This window comes from Ambystoma mexicanum, chromosome 12 (assembly GCF_040938575.1).
Source record: "Ambystoma mexicanum isolate Mex_15411 chromosome 12, UKY_AmexF1_1, whole genome shotgun sequence".
NCBI lineage: Eukaryota > Metazoa > Chordata > Amphibia > Caudata > Ambystomatidae > Ambystoma > Ambystoma mexicanum.
Window position 1 is genome coordinate 679896277 of NC_090936.1, and position 16024 is coordinate 679912300.

General features: G+C 43.4%; 1 protein-coding gene across 8 annotated transcripts in view; it reads left to right on the forward strand.

Moving 5' to 3' along the window:
- KIF21A (kinesin family member 21A) overlaps positions 1-16024 on the forward strand; it is a 2335619-nt gene that overhangs the window by 1500376 nt on the left and 819219 nt on the right. For 6 of the 8 annotated variants that reach the window (XM_069629214.1, XM_069629217.1, XM_069629219.1 and 3 more), the window contains 2 exons: positions 318-483; positions 955-975. In XM_069629214.1, coding sequence (XP_069485315.1) covers positions 318-483; positions 955-975 — 187 coding nt within the window. The remainder of the gene's footprint in view (positions 1-317; positions 484-954; positions 976-16024) is intronic. The other 2 variants (XM_069629215.1, XM_069629218.1) reach the window with 1 other exon arrangement.

Consider the following 16024-nt stretch of genomic DNA (forward strand, 5'->3'; position numbering starts at 1 on the left):
GGTTTCTTTCCAATGGGATTTTATAGAAGCCAAACCTATTGATTTTGCCAATGCTTGTTTTAAACATGGGCCTGGAATCCGCACCCATTATACAAATGTAAAGGAGGAAACAATTGAAATGCATACACTTAGAGAACAAATATGGCATAGAAAATGTGTGCTGTAACTGTACATTCCCTGACTTGTGACAAGCTAACTGAAAGGTTCATGGAATTACAAAGGACTGTGGTCCTGTCAACTACTATGTAGCTTGATAACCCGGATGCTAAGAATTACAAGTACTTTATCTACTATCATCAATGTTTGCATCTTTTTAGGGTCTTCAAGCAGCTCAAAAGGAGGCTCAAGTTAAAGTGCTTGAAGGGCGTCTGAAGCAAACAGAAATAAACAGTGCTACTCAAAACCAGCTTCTTTTTCACATGCTGAAAGAAAAGGCTGAATTAATTCCTGAACTGGATGCCATGTTGGGTCATGCAATGCACGGTAATATTTAGCAGCACTTCTACAGTATGCTTTTAAGTGCATGCCACTTTTTCTGTTTGTGCTTTTGTCGCTGTGGGTTTTTATGGAAAGGTTTTTAATATAAAAAGATTACATTTATACATTCATTAAACTTATGCATTTTCTTCTTCTGTGCCCCAATTGCAAGCATTATTAAAATGCATAGACAAGTAATGTTATATATTAAGCTATGTTACCAGACTTCAATAAAGAAAATGTTAAACTCTCACTTTCATGAAAACCCAAGAAGAATTACTTTTGTGATACAATTTCGGGTCACATCGCTGATATTTTTACCTTTTGCAGTAATTGTAAACAATATATAATTGGCTTATCTTTCACATCATATATTCCACCTTGTACAGCTGAAGAATGTGGGATTTTTGTTAAAAGCAACCTGTGTTGATTGGAGTGTTGCTTTTTTTGTTTCCTTTTGCTGTACATTTTACACAGACCTAGATAGCATACCACTAGGTAAGTATGATGAGCTTTCTGTGTAATGTACACCCGCATGAGTTACTAATGGATCATATACACTAACCACAGTGCATTTTACATTTTTCAGAACCTGACCAGTGTGCATGTCCTAGTCCTTAAATGTTCTTCTGACAGATACGCTACCTCTTCACTTTATGCAGCAGCCACTATTAACCATTGTGAATGCAGCAAACATTGCTTCTTATAAACCTCTTTTGCTTTATATTCATATCAAGCTTTTTCAGCACTGCGTGTTTTAATATATTTCAACTTGACTACTATTCCATTTCATAACATCTAACATTGGTAAACCCAAAGGTTAAGTCAACCAGAGATATGTTAACCCTCAAAAAGGTAAACTACATTTGTTATTCGTCAAAGTGTTTTAAAACATAATTAACTGTATAAAAACATTTTTTAATAAAGCCTGAATATCAACCCAGGTTATTATCATAACTTTCTAAGACACCACTGTGTTGGTTTTCTTCATTTCACAAACCCTAATTTGTTACAACGTAATACTGTTCTCCTAAAAAGACTGTTTGCTCACCAAAGACTGATAATGCACCCTTGCTATCTGCTAATTTCTTAGAATGTATATGTTAAACTATGCTAAACAAGTTGAACAAAGAATGCCGATTTAGCTCTGTTTATTTCCTACTCGTCCAAGAGTGGCAAGAAAGTGTTTATAATTGTTTAAGCAGGTATGCCAAATATTTGTTCAGTAATTGTGTCAGGGATTGCCCCACACCTCCTTTTGTGTTTAACATAATCACGTCAAGATATTAAAATCAACCGAATGCTGAGACGAGATCAAAAGGTGGGAAAGAACAGGCTGGCTTCAACCCAGTGCTGCAAATGAATAACAAAATGATTAGTGACCAGTTAGTATTCGATCACAAGAACAGAGGAGAAGCTTGCCTGTAAAGTGTTTAAATTTCTAAAGGAAACCTATTTTCTAAGATTAGTTAATTGACCACTATGCTAACTGACAGCATGAGAATGTGAGTATGGCCAGGGTTACAACGCCGTACCAAAGAGAATACGGGGTCATTAGAATCCAGGTAGTTGGTGATGGATGGTCTAGATCCAACGAGTGATCCAAATGAGGGAAATTTCTGGGCATGAGGCTTAAACAAGTCCAGCAATAATGGATGGTCTGGGATAAGTGGAGGAGGAGCAATTTCAAAAGCAGTGGGTCTATAGCTGATGCAGGGCGGATAGGGGACTCAGAAGCAGGAGTATGGTGGGTTGAGAAGTAGAAAGATGGAGACAGCAGTAAGCTCAAACTGATGATTGAGCCAGCAGGGATTTGCTCCACACCTGGAGGCCATCTACATCACCACGGTGGCTGCCAGTACCATAAAGGCAGCTAATGTTATGGCCATCTTAGCCAAGTATGACTGAGAACTGTGGTTTAAGCTGGGACCCATTCTCGAGTTCCTTCTAGGAGGTAAGAGGCAGGAGGCATTAGACATCCTCCACAAGGGGGAATCTGCATCTAACCCAGCCTTATCAGTGTCTGTAGACATTGCAGACACAGGGTTTCGGCATTTAGGAAATGGGGCTGTCCTGCGTCAACCAGGATCATTGAAAGCTGCCAACTTCTGCCAGAGGTCCAAACCAAGGTGGTCAACATGCCTTTCAACCAAGTGGATCTGTTTGGGAAGGAAGTCGATGAAACCCTGCAAACCATCAAGACTGATACAGGCACGGCACGCTCCTTGGGGACCTTCCAACAAAAGTGCCATTCCTTTCATTTTGGAGAGTTTCACTTCCCGAGGACTTCACAGGAATACCGCCCTCCTACCAGTCTTCGTCCTAAAAAGCACCGGCTGATGCCTCATCAGACCTGTACAAAAATAAATCCCAGTCATACAGAGGAAACCAGCGACGGCGCAGCACCTCACAATCCAGGGGCCAATCATCCAAATAGCCCTGACATGACCAGGGTCGAGCCCTCCCACTTCAGCACCCCAGGGGAGGAAGAGTATCATAAGTCATACATGAGTGGAGAAACCTCACAACCAAAAATGGGTGCTATCCGGTAGGGTCATACGCTCGAGTTTATCAAGCGACCACCTGCCATCCCTCCAGTAAAAAAGGTAGAGACGTTCCTTCATATGCTACAACAGCAGGTCCGGTCGCTTCGAACCAAGGGAGCGATGCAAAGAGTCCCGCCCGCACAGCGAGGTCAAGGAGTGTTGGTAAGAAAAGAGACGGGGTTGGAGACCTATTTTAGGTCTCAAGAGTGTTAAACAAATATCTAAACGCTCAAACCATCCCGATGGTATACTACAGCAGGCACTATCACAGCTGCAGCACAGAGATTTCCTGGCACCTCTAGATATGCAGGACGCCTATTTTTACATCCCTATTCATCGGACACACTGTCGCTACCTGAGTTTTGCAGTAGCAGGTCAACATTACCAGTTCAAGGCTCCACCCTTTGGACTGTGGTCTGGCTTGCGGGTATTTACCGAATGCCTTGCCTCAATTATAGCACATTTCCCCCGGGCAGGCTCTCATATCTTTCTTTTTCTTGACGACTGGTTGGTGAGGGCGACATTATACACCACGGTGGCGCAAACCACTCTTCTGAACAATTAACTGTCAGCAATCCCTAGGTTTCTCCAACTACCCGAAATCTTGTCTTGTTCCCTCTCAGCAGGCGCTGTACATCGGTGCACATCTCGACACGCTATCTTGCAAAGCGACCCTGTCCAGGGAGAGGGTGCCAACCATCTTTGCCAAAGTACAACACCTCTTGGTGTCAACAGCAGTATCTGTCCGCAGCTACAAGTCCTTGTTGGGCATCTCTCTGCTACCTCACTGCAAGCTCTGCATTCGGCCACTGCAAGAGTTCCGCAAACCTCTCTGGGTGCAGGTTTCAAGGTCTTAGCAGGATAAAATCAAGCTGGCCGAGCACTTCAGAAAGGAACTGCACTGGGTGTCTTTCAAGTCTCATCTGGTCTGAGGTGCCCCCTTTCAGCTTTCCCTTCACCAAATCACAGTAATGATGGACGTTTCCCTGGAGGGCTGGGATGCACATTCGAACAACCTACTTGCCACAGGCCTTTGGATAGAAGAGGAGAAGGCTCTACATATCAATCTCTTGCAGCTGTGCACTGTCTTTTGGGTGCTCAAGCCATTCCTTACAAATGTCAATGGAAAGGTGCTGCATCTTTACAGCCAAGACCACCACAAGTTGGGGGGAATAAGATCTCCCTCCCTATCGTTGGAAGCACAGACCCTGTGGCAATGGGCATTGATACAATGCTTGTGCCTCATTCCTCTTAACCTCCCAGGACTTCAGAATACTGTGGTGGATTCCCTCAGCAGGGAACTTCACTCCTGTCACAGCGGAAGTTACAGGAGGGTCCGCACCCACAGGTTTTCTGCCGTTGGTTAACCCCAGGCATATACCTTTCAGACATATACCTTTTTGCCACCTACCACAACAAATAGTGAGATTGTTGGACAACAGGCTACCCAACCGGAAAGCAAGGGTGGATTCCTTCTCGTTCCTGTGGAAGGCAACATCCCTCAATGCTTAACCAATGATTCCACTGGTGGAGCAAGTCCTAGGTGCCTTCAAACAACATCACGGCAAGCTGATCTTAGTTTACCCTGCATGGCTGAGGCAGTTCTCGTACTCAAACCTCCTATAGCTCTCCTCGGCTCCCCCAATGAAATTCTTCCCTCAACCCGATCTACTGTCCAGGAACAAAGGGGGCATTCTCCACCACAATCTGGCCTCCCTCACCCTCATGGCCTAGCTCCTGTGTTCCTAGAATTCTATCCCACTACCTCAAGACTGCAGGGACAGTTTGTCGTGGGCTTGCGCTCCCTCTACACTTGCTTGTTACAGCAGCAAATGGAGAAGGCTTAACATATGGTGTAGTATCAAGGAGCTTAATCCTTTAACCGTTCAACCAGCGGACATCCTGCCGTACTTGTTGCCCTGGTCACACGCCTGTTTGGCTCACTCCTCCATTAAAGTGCATTTAGCAGCTATATCAATGTATATGCATTCTCCTGCCTCACCTTCGCTGTGGTCCCAAAGATTAATCAAAGAGTTCCTCTAGGGCTTCTTTGGTTCTTTTCCACCAATCAAACTGCTCCAGTTTGGGAGCTAAGTGTTGTCCTTTCCATCCTGAATAAGCCACAGTTTGAACCAAAGTACAAGGTCCTACTGAAATGCCTATCCTGGAACAACGATTTTCTAGTGGGAATCGCCTCTGCCTGGCATGTAGGCCTTCTGTAATTGGGAAAGCACTGTCTAAACCTATTGCCAGATGGATTTCCTCCTGCATTTCTTTCTGCCATGAACAGGCTGACTGCCTCTCCCTGGTAGGCCCACGGCTCACTCCACAAGATCAGTGGCGGCTACTATGGCATTAATTTCTGGCGTCGCAATTTTAAACATCTGCAGGGCAGCAACATGGAGGTCAGTGCACAAATTTAGTAAGTTCTACTTTGTCGACTGGGATTCTGCGTCAGAGTCAAGAGTCATAACATGTTTGTGTGAGGTTAGTGTCTCTTGTGGTGTTTGCTGCAAGGAAACTCGTGTATTGTTTTATATAGTACTACTTTGTAATCTATTCACAGCATGTGAATCGATTCAATGCTGGAGAAGGAACTACTAGTTACTTGCCTATAACTCCTGTTTTCCAGCATTTGTATCTTTTATAGATTCACATGTGACCCTCCCGCCTACCACACTTGACTCTTCTTGGCTCATACTGACACTTTATGTACGCTATGCCAAAATATGAAGATGGCCTCCAGGGGTGGAGCTAAGGGAGCCCTTTCTATTGGCTGTGGGCAGTATGACCCAAAATGACTATAATGGAGCACTAAAGTGACTGAAGTTTTCAGTTTACAAATAAAATGCTCTGTTACCGAGCATTCCCAGCCTAACAGGGAATATTCACAGCATGTAAATCCATGGAAGATACCAATGCTGGAGAACAGGAGTTACAGGCAAGGAACTAGTTCCTTATTTAAACAGAAGGAGGCGAGCAACATACTACATAAACAAGACATTGGGCAAACAAACTAATCAGATGTGCGGGCATTAAAGGAGATACTATGATGTAGCACTATCTGGCAACTCATGATAACGAGAAACACTTATTTGAGAAGTGATGGACACTGCTCTTCCAGGATAGAAATGGAGGTTGGGTATGTCCCTTTCCTGGAAATGATGGCACATGGTAATAACTGAGATTCATACCTGCATTATTCATGTAATAGTGCATAGAACAAGTTGCTGCTCTCTTGTGTTGCATAGAGACCGTTCAAGTGCATAGCATGTGAATTTAGCCAAATATGTACACAGTACCTGGTTCATAACCATGCACAAATCATTAGCAAGGGCAGATTGTTCCAGTATCTTATGTCCTTCATTTTGTTGCTGGACTGATAGTTTGCATGCTTTCCTTATGTAAGGCATATTTGGTGTTCTAAACTGGTCACTTTAAAAAAAAAATCATTTTTACATTTATACCGGTTTTCCATGTGTATCAAATAGTCCCTTCTCCAGCTTTCCATTTCCTGTGTTAGACTGCAGAGTGGAATACAATATATTACTTTCATTTGTTTTGTGGCAGCCCACCAACTGTGTAGTGTTTTTAAACAAACTAATGTGTTTATTAGATTTGTTTAATAGTACAAATAGCGACACATGTATGTGTAAGTTTTTACAATAGTATGTATTCAGTATTAAATTTCCATCACTGCTGTTCAACCCAAGTTTAAATGAAAAGTCTTGTGGAACTATACACACTGAGTGCATTTGGTAGAATTTTTAAAACTCTTACAATGTTTGTTGGCTCATCTGGAAGAGAAAAGCTTCTTTCATTCCTTCCACTTATGACATTTAGAAGAAATGTCTTCTCACCATAAGGTGTACCTGAACGTTCTAGCACTTCCTTATTATATTAAATAATTATGTTGGTGGCGTTTGCTAGTTTGAGCTCCGGAAAACGGTATCAGTCCCTACACAGCAAATTCAATGTCAAATCACTGGTGTAGAAATAATCTGATTATTAACATAAAATGTGGTTAACATACACCTGCCAGAGCTGAAATTAACAGTTTTTAATGCATAGGTTTAAAAACTTTTAAAAGCCTTGCAAATGTCAGGATATTTTATATAGCAACACCTGGTACAAATGATATTTGATCTGAACATGAGACTGGAAGTAGGGGACACAAGTCACTAACCAAATACGTTGGCTTGTAGACTTTTCCTGAAGGCAGGCTTGCAGTTTAAAAATCCTAAAATAAAGGAAAAATTGATTTTAACTTATAGCAGACTAGCAGAAAATGTTCATACACCATTTCTAGCTTTTGAAGCTTGAAACTAATAGCAGAAACTAGGTATCATAGCGTAAAGAGGTTAATTTTATTTATTTATTTATAACACTCCGGGAGCCCGCAGGTATCGGTTGCTTGAGTCTCTTAGAAGTGTGGCCTCTCTAGGGCTTCATGGAGTTGTAAACCTCTGTAGCTTCGCAGCCCTACTATGAAGCAAGCAGCTTCCTAGTGATTCTCAACGGCGGATGAGCAGCGGGATGGTCACCATAGGGTTGTGCAGGTACAAGGCACTTTCGGTGCATTTTCTGGGGTCGATCCTCCATTTACATAGTCTGCGAGAGAGGTCTTCGGTCTTGGCCCGCTCCGAGCATGTCCAAGATGGCAGGAGTTTTGCGTCGAGAAGGGCGGAAAATGAGACTCGCCTCTCCATACTTCTCCCGAGAGTAGATAAGTTGGCAATAGAGGTCAGGCCGTGCCAACACGGCGGTTAAGGCCAAAACCGAGGTGGACCAGGTTAGTGTAACACTGGAGGAAGAGCACAGCCCCTTCCTCCCATGCGGAGTGAGGCACAGCCCGGACATCGGAGCGCTCTGATGCTGCAGGCGTGCTGTGCCACCTGTGAGAATGGGTAGATGGCCGGATTGGCTTCTAGCACTGCACAGCCCACGAGCATCCGTTGAGCTGGGTGAGCTGTGGCTCCTGGTGCTGTGCAGGCAACCTGTCCGCTTGCAGAATGTTAGTGGTGCACGATAAATGAACTATCTGGTGGTGCGGATTGGAGGGGTTGGCAGTGTGATCCAGGTGCGCCCTCCGTGCGTGGCCAGGTGTATCAGACCTAAGGACCCTGAGGAAGACCTTCACTGTCAAGGCCACTTAGCAACCAGCTGCTTCGCATCAGGGGATAGAAGGTACAGCCCTTACCCCTCTTTGTTGGTGTAGGTTGCTCATCAGAGACATGCTCCAGGCATCAAGGCCCTGACCGGCTGCGGCCACTAACCCGAACGTGAGCTAGAGTCTGCCGATGGTACTCAGCCAGCTACCAAAGGGGACATTACTCGACTTTTGCAGACCATCTAGAGAGAGATGGTGGCTACACTCCTAGAACTCGCGGCTCCTTCAATGAACTGTCTCAAAACGTACGACAAGTTGAACATCGCCTATGGGACTTGGAGAATCCCTATTGTGATGAAGAGAGTGAGGGTATGGGTTAATTACGTCCCCATACATAATGTCCCCATACTAAATGTTGCCGGGAAAAGCCATTGACAACATTATATATGGTGACATTATGTATGGGGACCGGTTGCGGGGATGTCGCCTGCTCCCATTTAAAAAAGAAAAAAAATAACAGGATTTTCGGGGGTGTCCTCCACATGTTCAAAGTAATAATGTCTCAGCAAAAAACAGCGACTTTTTTGTCAGAGGACATTTTTGCGGGACATTTTTACATGGAACCAGAGTGAGTGCGTTGGAGTAGACATCCATGGAAGAAAGGATGGAAGATGGCGACAATTGATCACGCATGAATAACATCAGGATCCCAGGGGTCCCATTAGAGGTTACCACCCGGGAGCATGAGGACTATTTACAAGACTTGTTCTCTGAAGTGCTGGGTTATACTCCAGGGGTGGACCTCACCTTTGATCGTACGCATAGGGCATTTTCAAACTTCCAGCAGCATTAGAATCTCCTTCCAGATGTCCTGACTAGAGTGCATGTTTTCTTTTTTTTTTTTTTAATCCAAGGAGTTTATTTATCTGAAAGCAGGATCTCTAAGAAACACCACATTTATAGGCAGAACTATTACCTTATTCCAGGACCTGGCTCAAGGTACTATTCTGAGATGCTGGCAGATGAAACCGCTTACGCAATGGCTGCTTCACCAGGTGTTTTCATATAGATGGGGATACCCTTTTCGGATCATGCTTACATTAGATGGGGTCCAGCATCAGTTCACAACCCTGCAAGCCGCTGTTGAGGTTCTCAATTTCCAGAATGATGATATCAAGGCTCCAAGGGTAGGCTAGAACCGGAACCAGTGATCGGACTCCAGGACGGCAAGACACAGATATTCCAGGAGACCCTCCCTATATAGGAGGGAGGGAAGCGTGGACTCAGCAACAGGGTTATGATTGCATCAGGGTTTCTAGCAGCATTAACAGTCAGGTCAAGGCCTAATGCTTTTCAGGGGCTGGTTCTCTATGGGGGTTTACTGAGGCGTCGAGTTATGTTTGTGAGTTATCAAACAGTGAAGTTGTGTTCCAATTGGAATCCTGGATTAATAAGCAGGTGCGCTTGGGAGTACACACCCTCCTTCAGGTCGATAACCTAATGTGTCCACATAACAAGGTTGTTTTCTATTTAGATCTTCCAAGGCATGCACATTTTGCAACTTTCGATTTTTGTTCACAGTTACGAGTTGTAGTAGGGAACGTTAAAGAGATTGTGACTGGAATTAGTCTTAGTGGTAATGGTGCTCTTTTACTGTTGTGGAGGAACAGAATTTGTATATGCTGGATACTCTTGTGAATGGCGAATGTTTGGTGTTGGAGCATGGGGTTGCCACAAGTTCTTGTAATGATTCTCCTTTGAGTGAGGCAACCAAGAAGAGTTTTCCCATATGATTGGTGAATGAGGAACCTTAAAATACTATCTCTGAATGTGCAGGGACTCATTTACCATAGGAAATGGAAGAGTATTAATAATAATAATAATAATAATAATTAGGCTTTTATATAGCGCTACAAACCCTCAGGTATCTGAGCGCTGCTTATTATTACCCACGGTGTGTGGTGCTCATTTATCGACCTCGGAAGGATGAAAGGCTGAGATTGGCCCCGCCGGGATTCGAACCTGCGTTAGCAGGCTCTGCACGGATGTCACAGCGAGCACTCTACTCGCTGTGCCACTTGACCGGCTTATTGCTAAATTGGTGAAATTGAATGCTGACATTGTCTTGCTTCAGCAGACTCCTCTTTTAAAGATAGACTGGCCTCACTTAAGTAACAAATGGTTCACACATCAATTGTTTGCATTATTTACGGCTAAAATGGTTAAAGTGGCGATTTTGCTTCACAGGTCGTTACAATTAAAAAAGAATTAGGAGAAGTCTGAGATGCACAAGGGAGATTTTAGGTTTGCATATACATTTGGGGGATAAAGACGTATCCCTGTTTCCAGTTCACGGCCCTAATCAGCACCAGGAGGAGTTTACCCTATGCTTTTCCCTCAGACTACACACTTTCAAAGGGGAGAAATGATTATTGGGTGGGATTTCAACGTGGTGCTAAGCAGGGACCTAGATAAGTCAGGGTTGGTTTCCACCTCTGTCTCAGGGAGATTGGATTCCCTGCGGAGAGCAGTAGAGGATGTCCATTTGATGAACTTATGACAGCACTTTCACCCTCAGACGAGGGATTATGCATTCTTTTCCCAAGTTCATCATAATTTTTCTAGGATACTTTTCCTTTTTTCTAGCGTCCAGTTCCCTTCTACCATCTATTCTAGAATCCACGATAGAATTGGCCGTGGTCTCTGACCATGCAGCAGTCATGCTGCGGGTTGAAAATTGTGCGGCATAGTCTAGGAAATCAGCACTGTGGAAAATGAATGATTCACTCCTGGCTGATCTACCATGCTGTTCTTCGATTTCTCAGAGGATTGTGCTATACTTCCAGGAGAATAGGGTAGAAGATACTTTAATAGCTGCAGTCTGGAGGGCTTGCAAGCCCACACTAAGAGGATAATTGATCACTTTAGCAACAGCAAGGACGAGGGTCCTGGCTGCACAGAGATTAGAGGGTGAGGATAAAGTGCAAGAGCTACACCTAAAGTATAATGCAGGGGGTTCATGGAGAGTATTTCGGCAGTTACAGGCAGCTAGAGCCGAGCTGAAGGTGCTTTGGGCAACAGATATATCTTATATAATGTTGAAGACCAACCTATTTTATTTTAGTACCTGCAATAAGGCTTTGCGGTTGCTGTCTTATAAGTTCAGACCCAACAGGGTAAGAACATGATAGAGAAACATCAAGATGAGAGTGGTCAATTGCAGGAGTAAGAATCTGTGAAAATGGAGATTCTTACTCTATATTATTCACAGTTGTTCGAGGGCAGGCAATTGGATGCAGGGGTTCGGAGGGATTTTGTCCGCAAGGCAAACCCTCTGAGCTAGATCTGGCTAGGTTAGAGGCCCTGATATCAACAGAAGAGGTTTCTCGGGTAATAGTCACTCCCTAACAATAAAGCTCCTGGTCCTGATGGGTTTTCAGCCCTTTTCTATAAGCGGTGTTTGCTCTGCATGTAACCTTACTGTTCAATAGCTTTGTGTAGTCGAGGGCGGTTATACTGGTCATTTGGTCGGAAAAAAAAAGGTCGATAGGACAAATGGTCGATTTTTTGCTTAAAAACCCTTTTTTTCCCTAAACGAAAACCTGAAAAATATATATAAAAATAAAAAAAATTCGACCATTTGTCTTTCGACGAAATTGCATCGACCATTTGTCTGTCGACCAATTTTCTGTCGACCAAATGACAGGACAGCGTCGAGGGCTACCACCCACATGCTGACGTTGTTGGGGAAATCCAGGAAGGATGCAACTAGGAGCAAATTATATAGACCGATTGCTGTTATTAATTATGATGTCCCGATATGCTCAACGATTTTGGCTATTTGGTTAGCAGGCATTTTCCTGTGTGTCATTCATAGGGCTCAGACAGGATTTATTCCTGTTAGACAGACCCATGACAATATACGTACAGCAATGCACGTGATAGCATGGTCATATCAGAAGAGGGAATCCTTAGTGCTTTTATCAGTCGATGCATAAAAAGCATTCTACAGAATTAACTCGGTCTATCTTGCCAAGGTTCTGAGGGAAGTAGGACCCATTTTTATTATGCTGGTGTTGGGTAACTTTGTTCACCCCACTGCAATGATTAAACTGAATGGAACGTTTTCTGACTCGCTTCTGTTGTCTAGGAGGACTCGTCAAGGATGCCCATTGTCACCTTTATAGTTTGCTTTGTTTTATGAACTGTTGTCGAAGGTGGTCCAGTCATTGGACCTTATTCAAGGAGTTGACATAGCTGGCTGTCAACATCAAGTGTCATTGTATGCAGACAAACTCCTTTTTTTATGCAGAACTCGACCAATACATTACCTAATATTATCTCTGTTGGAATCATTTCGAAGAGCGTCTGGATTTAAAATGAATTATGCCAAATCACAGATAATTTATATATCAGAGCAACCAGACGTAGTGGCTGAGCTGCGAGAAGCTTTTGAGTTTGAGTGGTCTTCGGACCGGTTAAAATATCTCAGGGTTTCTCTCATGCCAAGATACGATAGTTATATCAGTGTAATATTCTGGGGCTACTGGTGAATTTAAAGGCTGATTTGCTGTGATGGGGTAAGGCTGAAATGTCATTGCGGGACGAGTAGCGGCAGTGAAATTACATTATTGCCAAGGATGCTATGATTTTCAGGCCCTGCTAGTTCTAGTCCTGAAGAAAATTATACTGGATCTTCAATAACAGTTTTTAAAATGTAGTGGCTAGAGAAAGCAGAGGCTTGGGTGTACCATGACTAGAAAGCTATCAATATTCTGCTCAACTAGCGCTACTTTTAGACGGCAAAAGGGCAGCTCAATTGGGTAAACATTGGATAGATATTGAACAAGTGGGGCAGGGGTCCCACTTCACGACTGGTGTTGGCACTCGTCTAAAAGCCTGCAGGGCACAATACAGTTGCTTCCGTCACTTAAGGCAACAATGTTGTATGGAGAAAGAGTGATAAAGAAATACAATATTACCACTTTTCCATCTCCCCTGTCTCTGGTCTGGAAAAATCCTGAGTCCCCCCCCCCCCCTCCCCTCAGGGCTACATCGTAGGCAATATGCTCAGTGCATTGAGGACATGCTACAGCGAGTGGGACACTTATTTGATGGGGGAAATGCATTATCTTTTGAAGGGTGCAGACAGGTCTTCTGGTAGAAAATAGGGAAAAGAATAGCTTTATCTAGCTTAAGCATTGGATTAATAGGGACAGGTTTGCCAGGCAGACCAGTCGGGAGATGACACCTTTTGAGGATTTATTCATAGGGAACCCTTCTGGCTAGGAAGAGGTCTTCTGTGTATAAGGTTCTCAATGCAAGCCGTTTCAGGTCTCCACGTGCGTATATGGCAAAATCGGACATGGATTTTGGTTTCCTGATTAACAAATTATATTGGTATAATATCTGGACTAGAGCTGCAAAATCATCGAACTGTGTTCAATTGTAAGAAAATAGTTATAAAATAATATATCGCTGGTATCTGACCCCAGAGCAGTTGCATAAGATTAACCTGGGGAACTTCTCCACGTGTTGGATGTGCCCATGCCCCAGGCACACTTTTTCATATTTGATGTACATTTCATCATATACATCCATAGTTGAAGGAGGTGCTTGCCCAAATTAAATCATTATGGGGCTAACCTTTCCCTTGATCCACTAGTGATTGTATTGGAAGATTAAGATCAAGGGGGCCACTATAAATTGACAGCTAAAGGTTCAAAGCTGCTTACATACTTTTTGGTATCGGCTCGTATTAGTGTCCCGAAAATGGAAAACGACGAACATGACAGACCTAAGAAAACGGTGGTCGCGATTGTGGCGGCAGTTACTAAAATAAAGGCTTCGCTTAGGGGTGAGATGTCCTGCTATTTAGAAGAATGATGGCCTTTTAATACGTTTCGTTAATTCACGTGATTTTCCGGGGGTACACTACAATGATCTAGACTTTCACTCTTGTGTAACGGCATGGTGTACTACGTAGAGTTGGTCTATGTTGCAGTTGATATATCCGTAGGCTTTAGTGAAACAACAATGCCTTGGAAGTCAGTTTTGTGTTGGTTGGCGAATTGGATTATCGTTCAATTTTAGATGATGGAAGGTATAGGAAAACGTTTTGACATACTCTAGTAAAGCGGATGGACACTCTGTGGCCCAAATGTTGCTGCATAATTCTGTTTAATAAAATGCGAATGGCAAAAAGGGAGTCTCTTAGAAACATTAGTCATGTCTTTGATAGGTTTTGTAGACCATGCTCAAAGATGTTAGCAAGATGCCTAGATTTACCAGTAGCAAGTGCACAATTTAACATTCTGATGAAAAATAGGGGTCTGTTAGTAATGCATGTAATATAATAAGCAGCCTTTTTCTAAACATTTTGAGGCCACTAGAATATAATCTCAAGCACCAAATATGAACCATCACCATTACCCAAGTGTGAACCCACTATAGCTACTTTGACATTGGGGACAGTTTAAGAATGTAAAAACCTGACCTAATAGTTTAAAAGCATAGATCCATACATCTGCTGAGACCCGATGGATCAAGTATAGTTCACTATCCAATCATGTTCCACATTTTTCTACAATGCTAATGATGTTGATCAGTGCCCAAATGGCCAGAAAGTGGCGTAAGGTAAACACTAAACAGCTGTTGTTAAATGGCCGTATGTTAGGGTGCACCACTTGTCACCAGCTGAAAGGCATTGGCCAAGACCATTAAGGAGGCACTAGCGTGCTGTCTCACAATGTGCTGATGTACATTGGGGCAAATTCACAATGGGCCTCATTACAACTCAGGCGGTAAGGGTTTTACGGCGGCGTAAACAGCGCCGACCCTTACCGCCTGAGTACGAGGTCCCTTAGCGCCATGGCGGATTTAACACCTGCTTTTAGCAGGTGTTAAAATCCATGGCGCTAAGGGACCATGGAGTTAATTACGCCACCGTAATTTACGGTGGCGTAATTAACGCCTTCCCCACTCCCATTATGCCCTATGGGGCAAAAATGGCAATGGGGAAGGGTAAATGGGGATTGGGGACTTACCGCCCCGCCAAACTCGGAATGGGGCGGTAAGTCCGCCAACCACCATGGCGTAAACGTAGTTTACGCCATGGTGGTAAAGTCACGGCCCAGGCGGTAACTTACCGCCTGGGTCGTAATGAGGCCCAATGGCTTATCACTGCCAGGCATATCAATAGTTTGCCATTCTAATGCGTTGAACACTGGGTTTCTGAAATAATCAGGGTGTCAACATTGCGACTGCGCAAAGTGATCTTTTGGCTGTCCAGTACTTTCAGACATGTGTTGAAAGCCTTGAAGGGATCCAAGTTTTGCTTGAACAAAGTAAAGGTGATTAGAGGCAAAGGGAATCTGTATTTGTTAGACTACATCAGTCTCCGAGTGGTTTGCTGTAAAAGGCGACCTAGAAATAGAGTGAACACTTCTGGCCTCAGAGGCCTGAGGCATGTTAAAAAAAAAGTATTTTGAGAGCAGTGCATACCATTTTCGGTTTATTAACTCTATTAATTAAATTTCTGAAATAGACACTTGGGTCCATATGGTCACTATGTTGCTTACCTGGGTATTGGTCTAGTGTTAATCCTGTAGACTAAAGTCAATGCAACCAGGCACATCAGGTGAACGGTTTACAAAATTGGTCACAAAGAAGCTCGCCAGTTAAAATTCAGAAGTAGGGATGGACATTACAAATTTAGTTTGTTGGAGTGTAATTTCTGTTATAACTCTAAACTTTTATTTTGAAGTGAAGAGCTAACGATTTGCAATGTGTAGGTTATGATGATATTTTTGCCAAGAGTGTTTGGCTAAGCCACTTTTTGGAGTACCAGAAATTAGTTAAGTAATTTATGGTAGGAAAATATTCTACATGT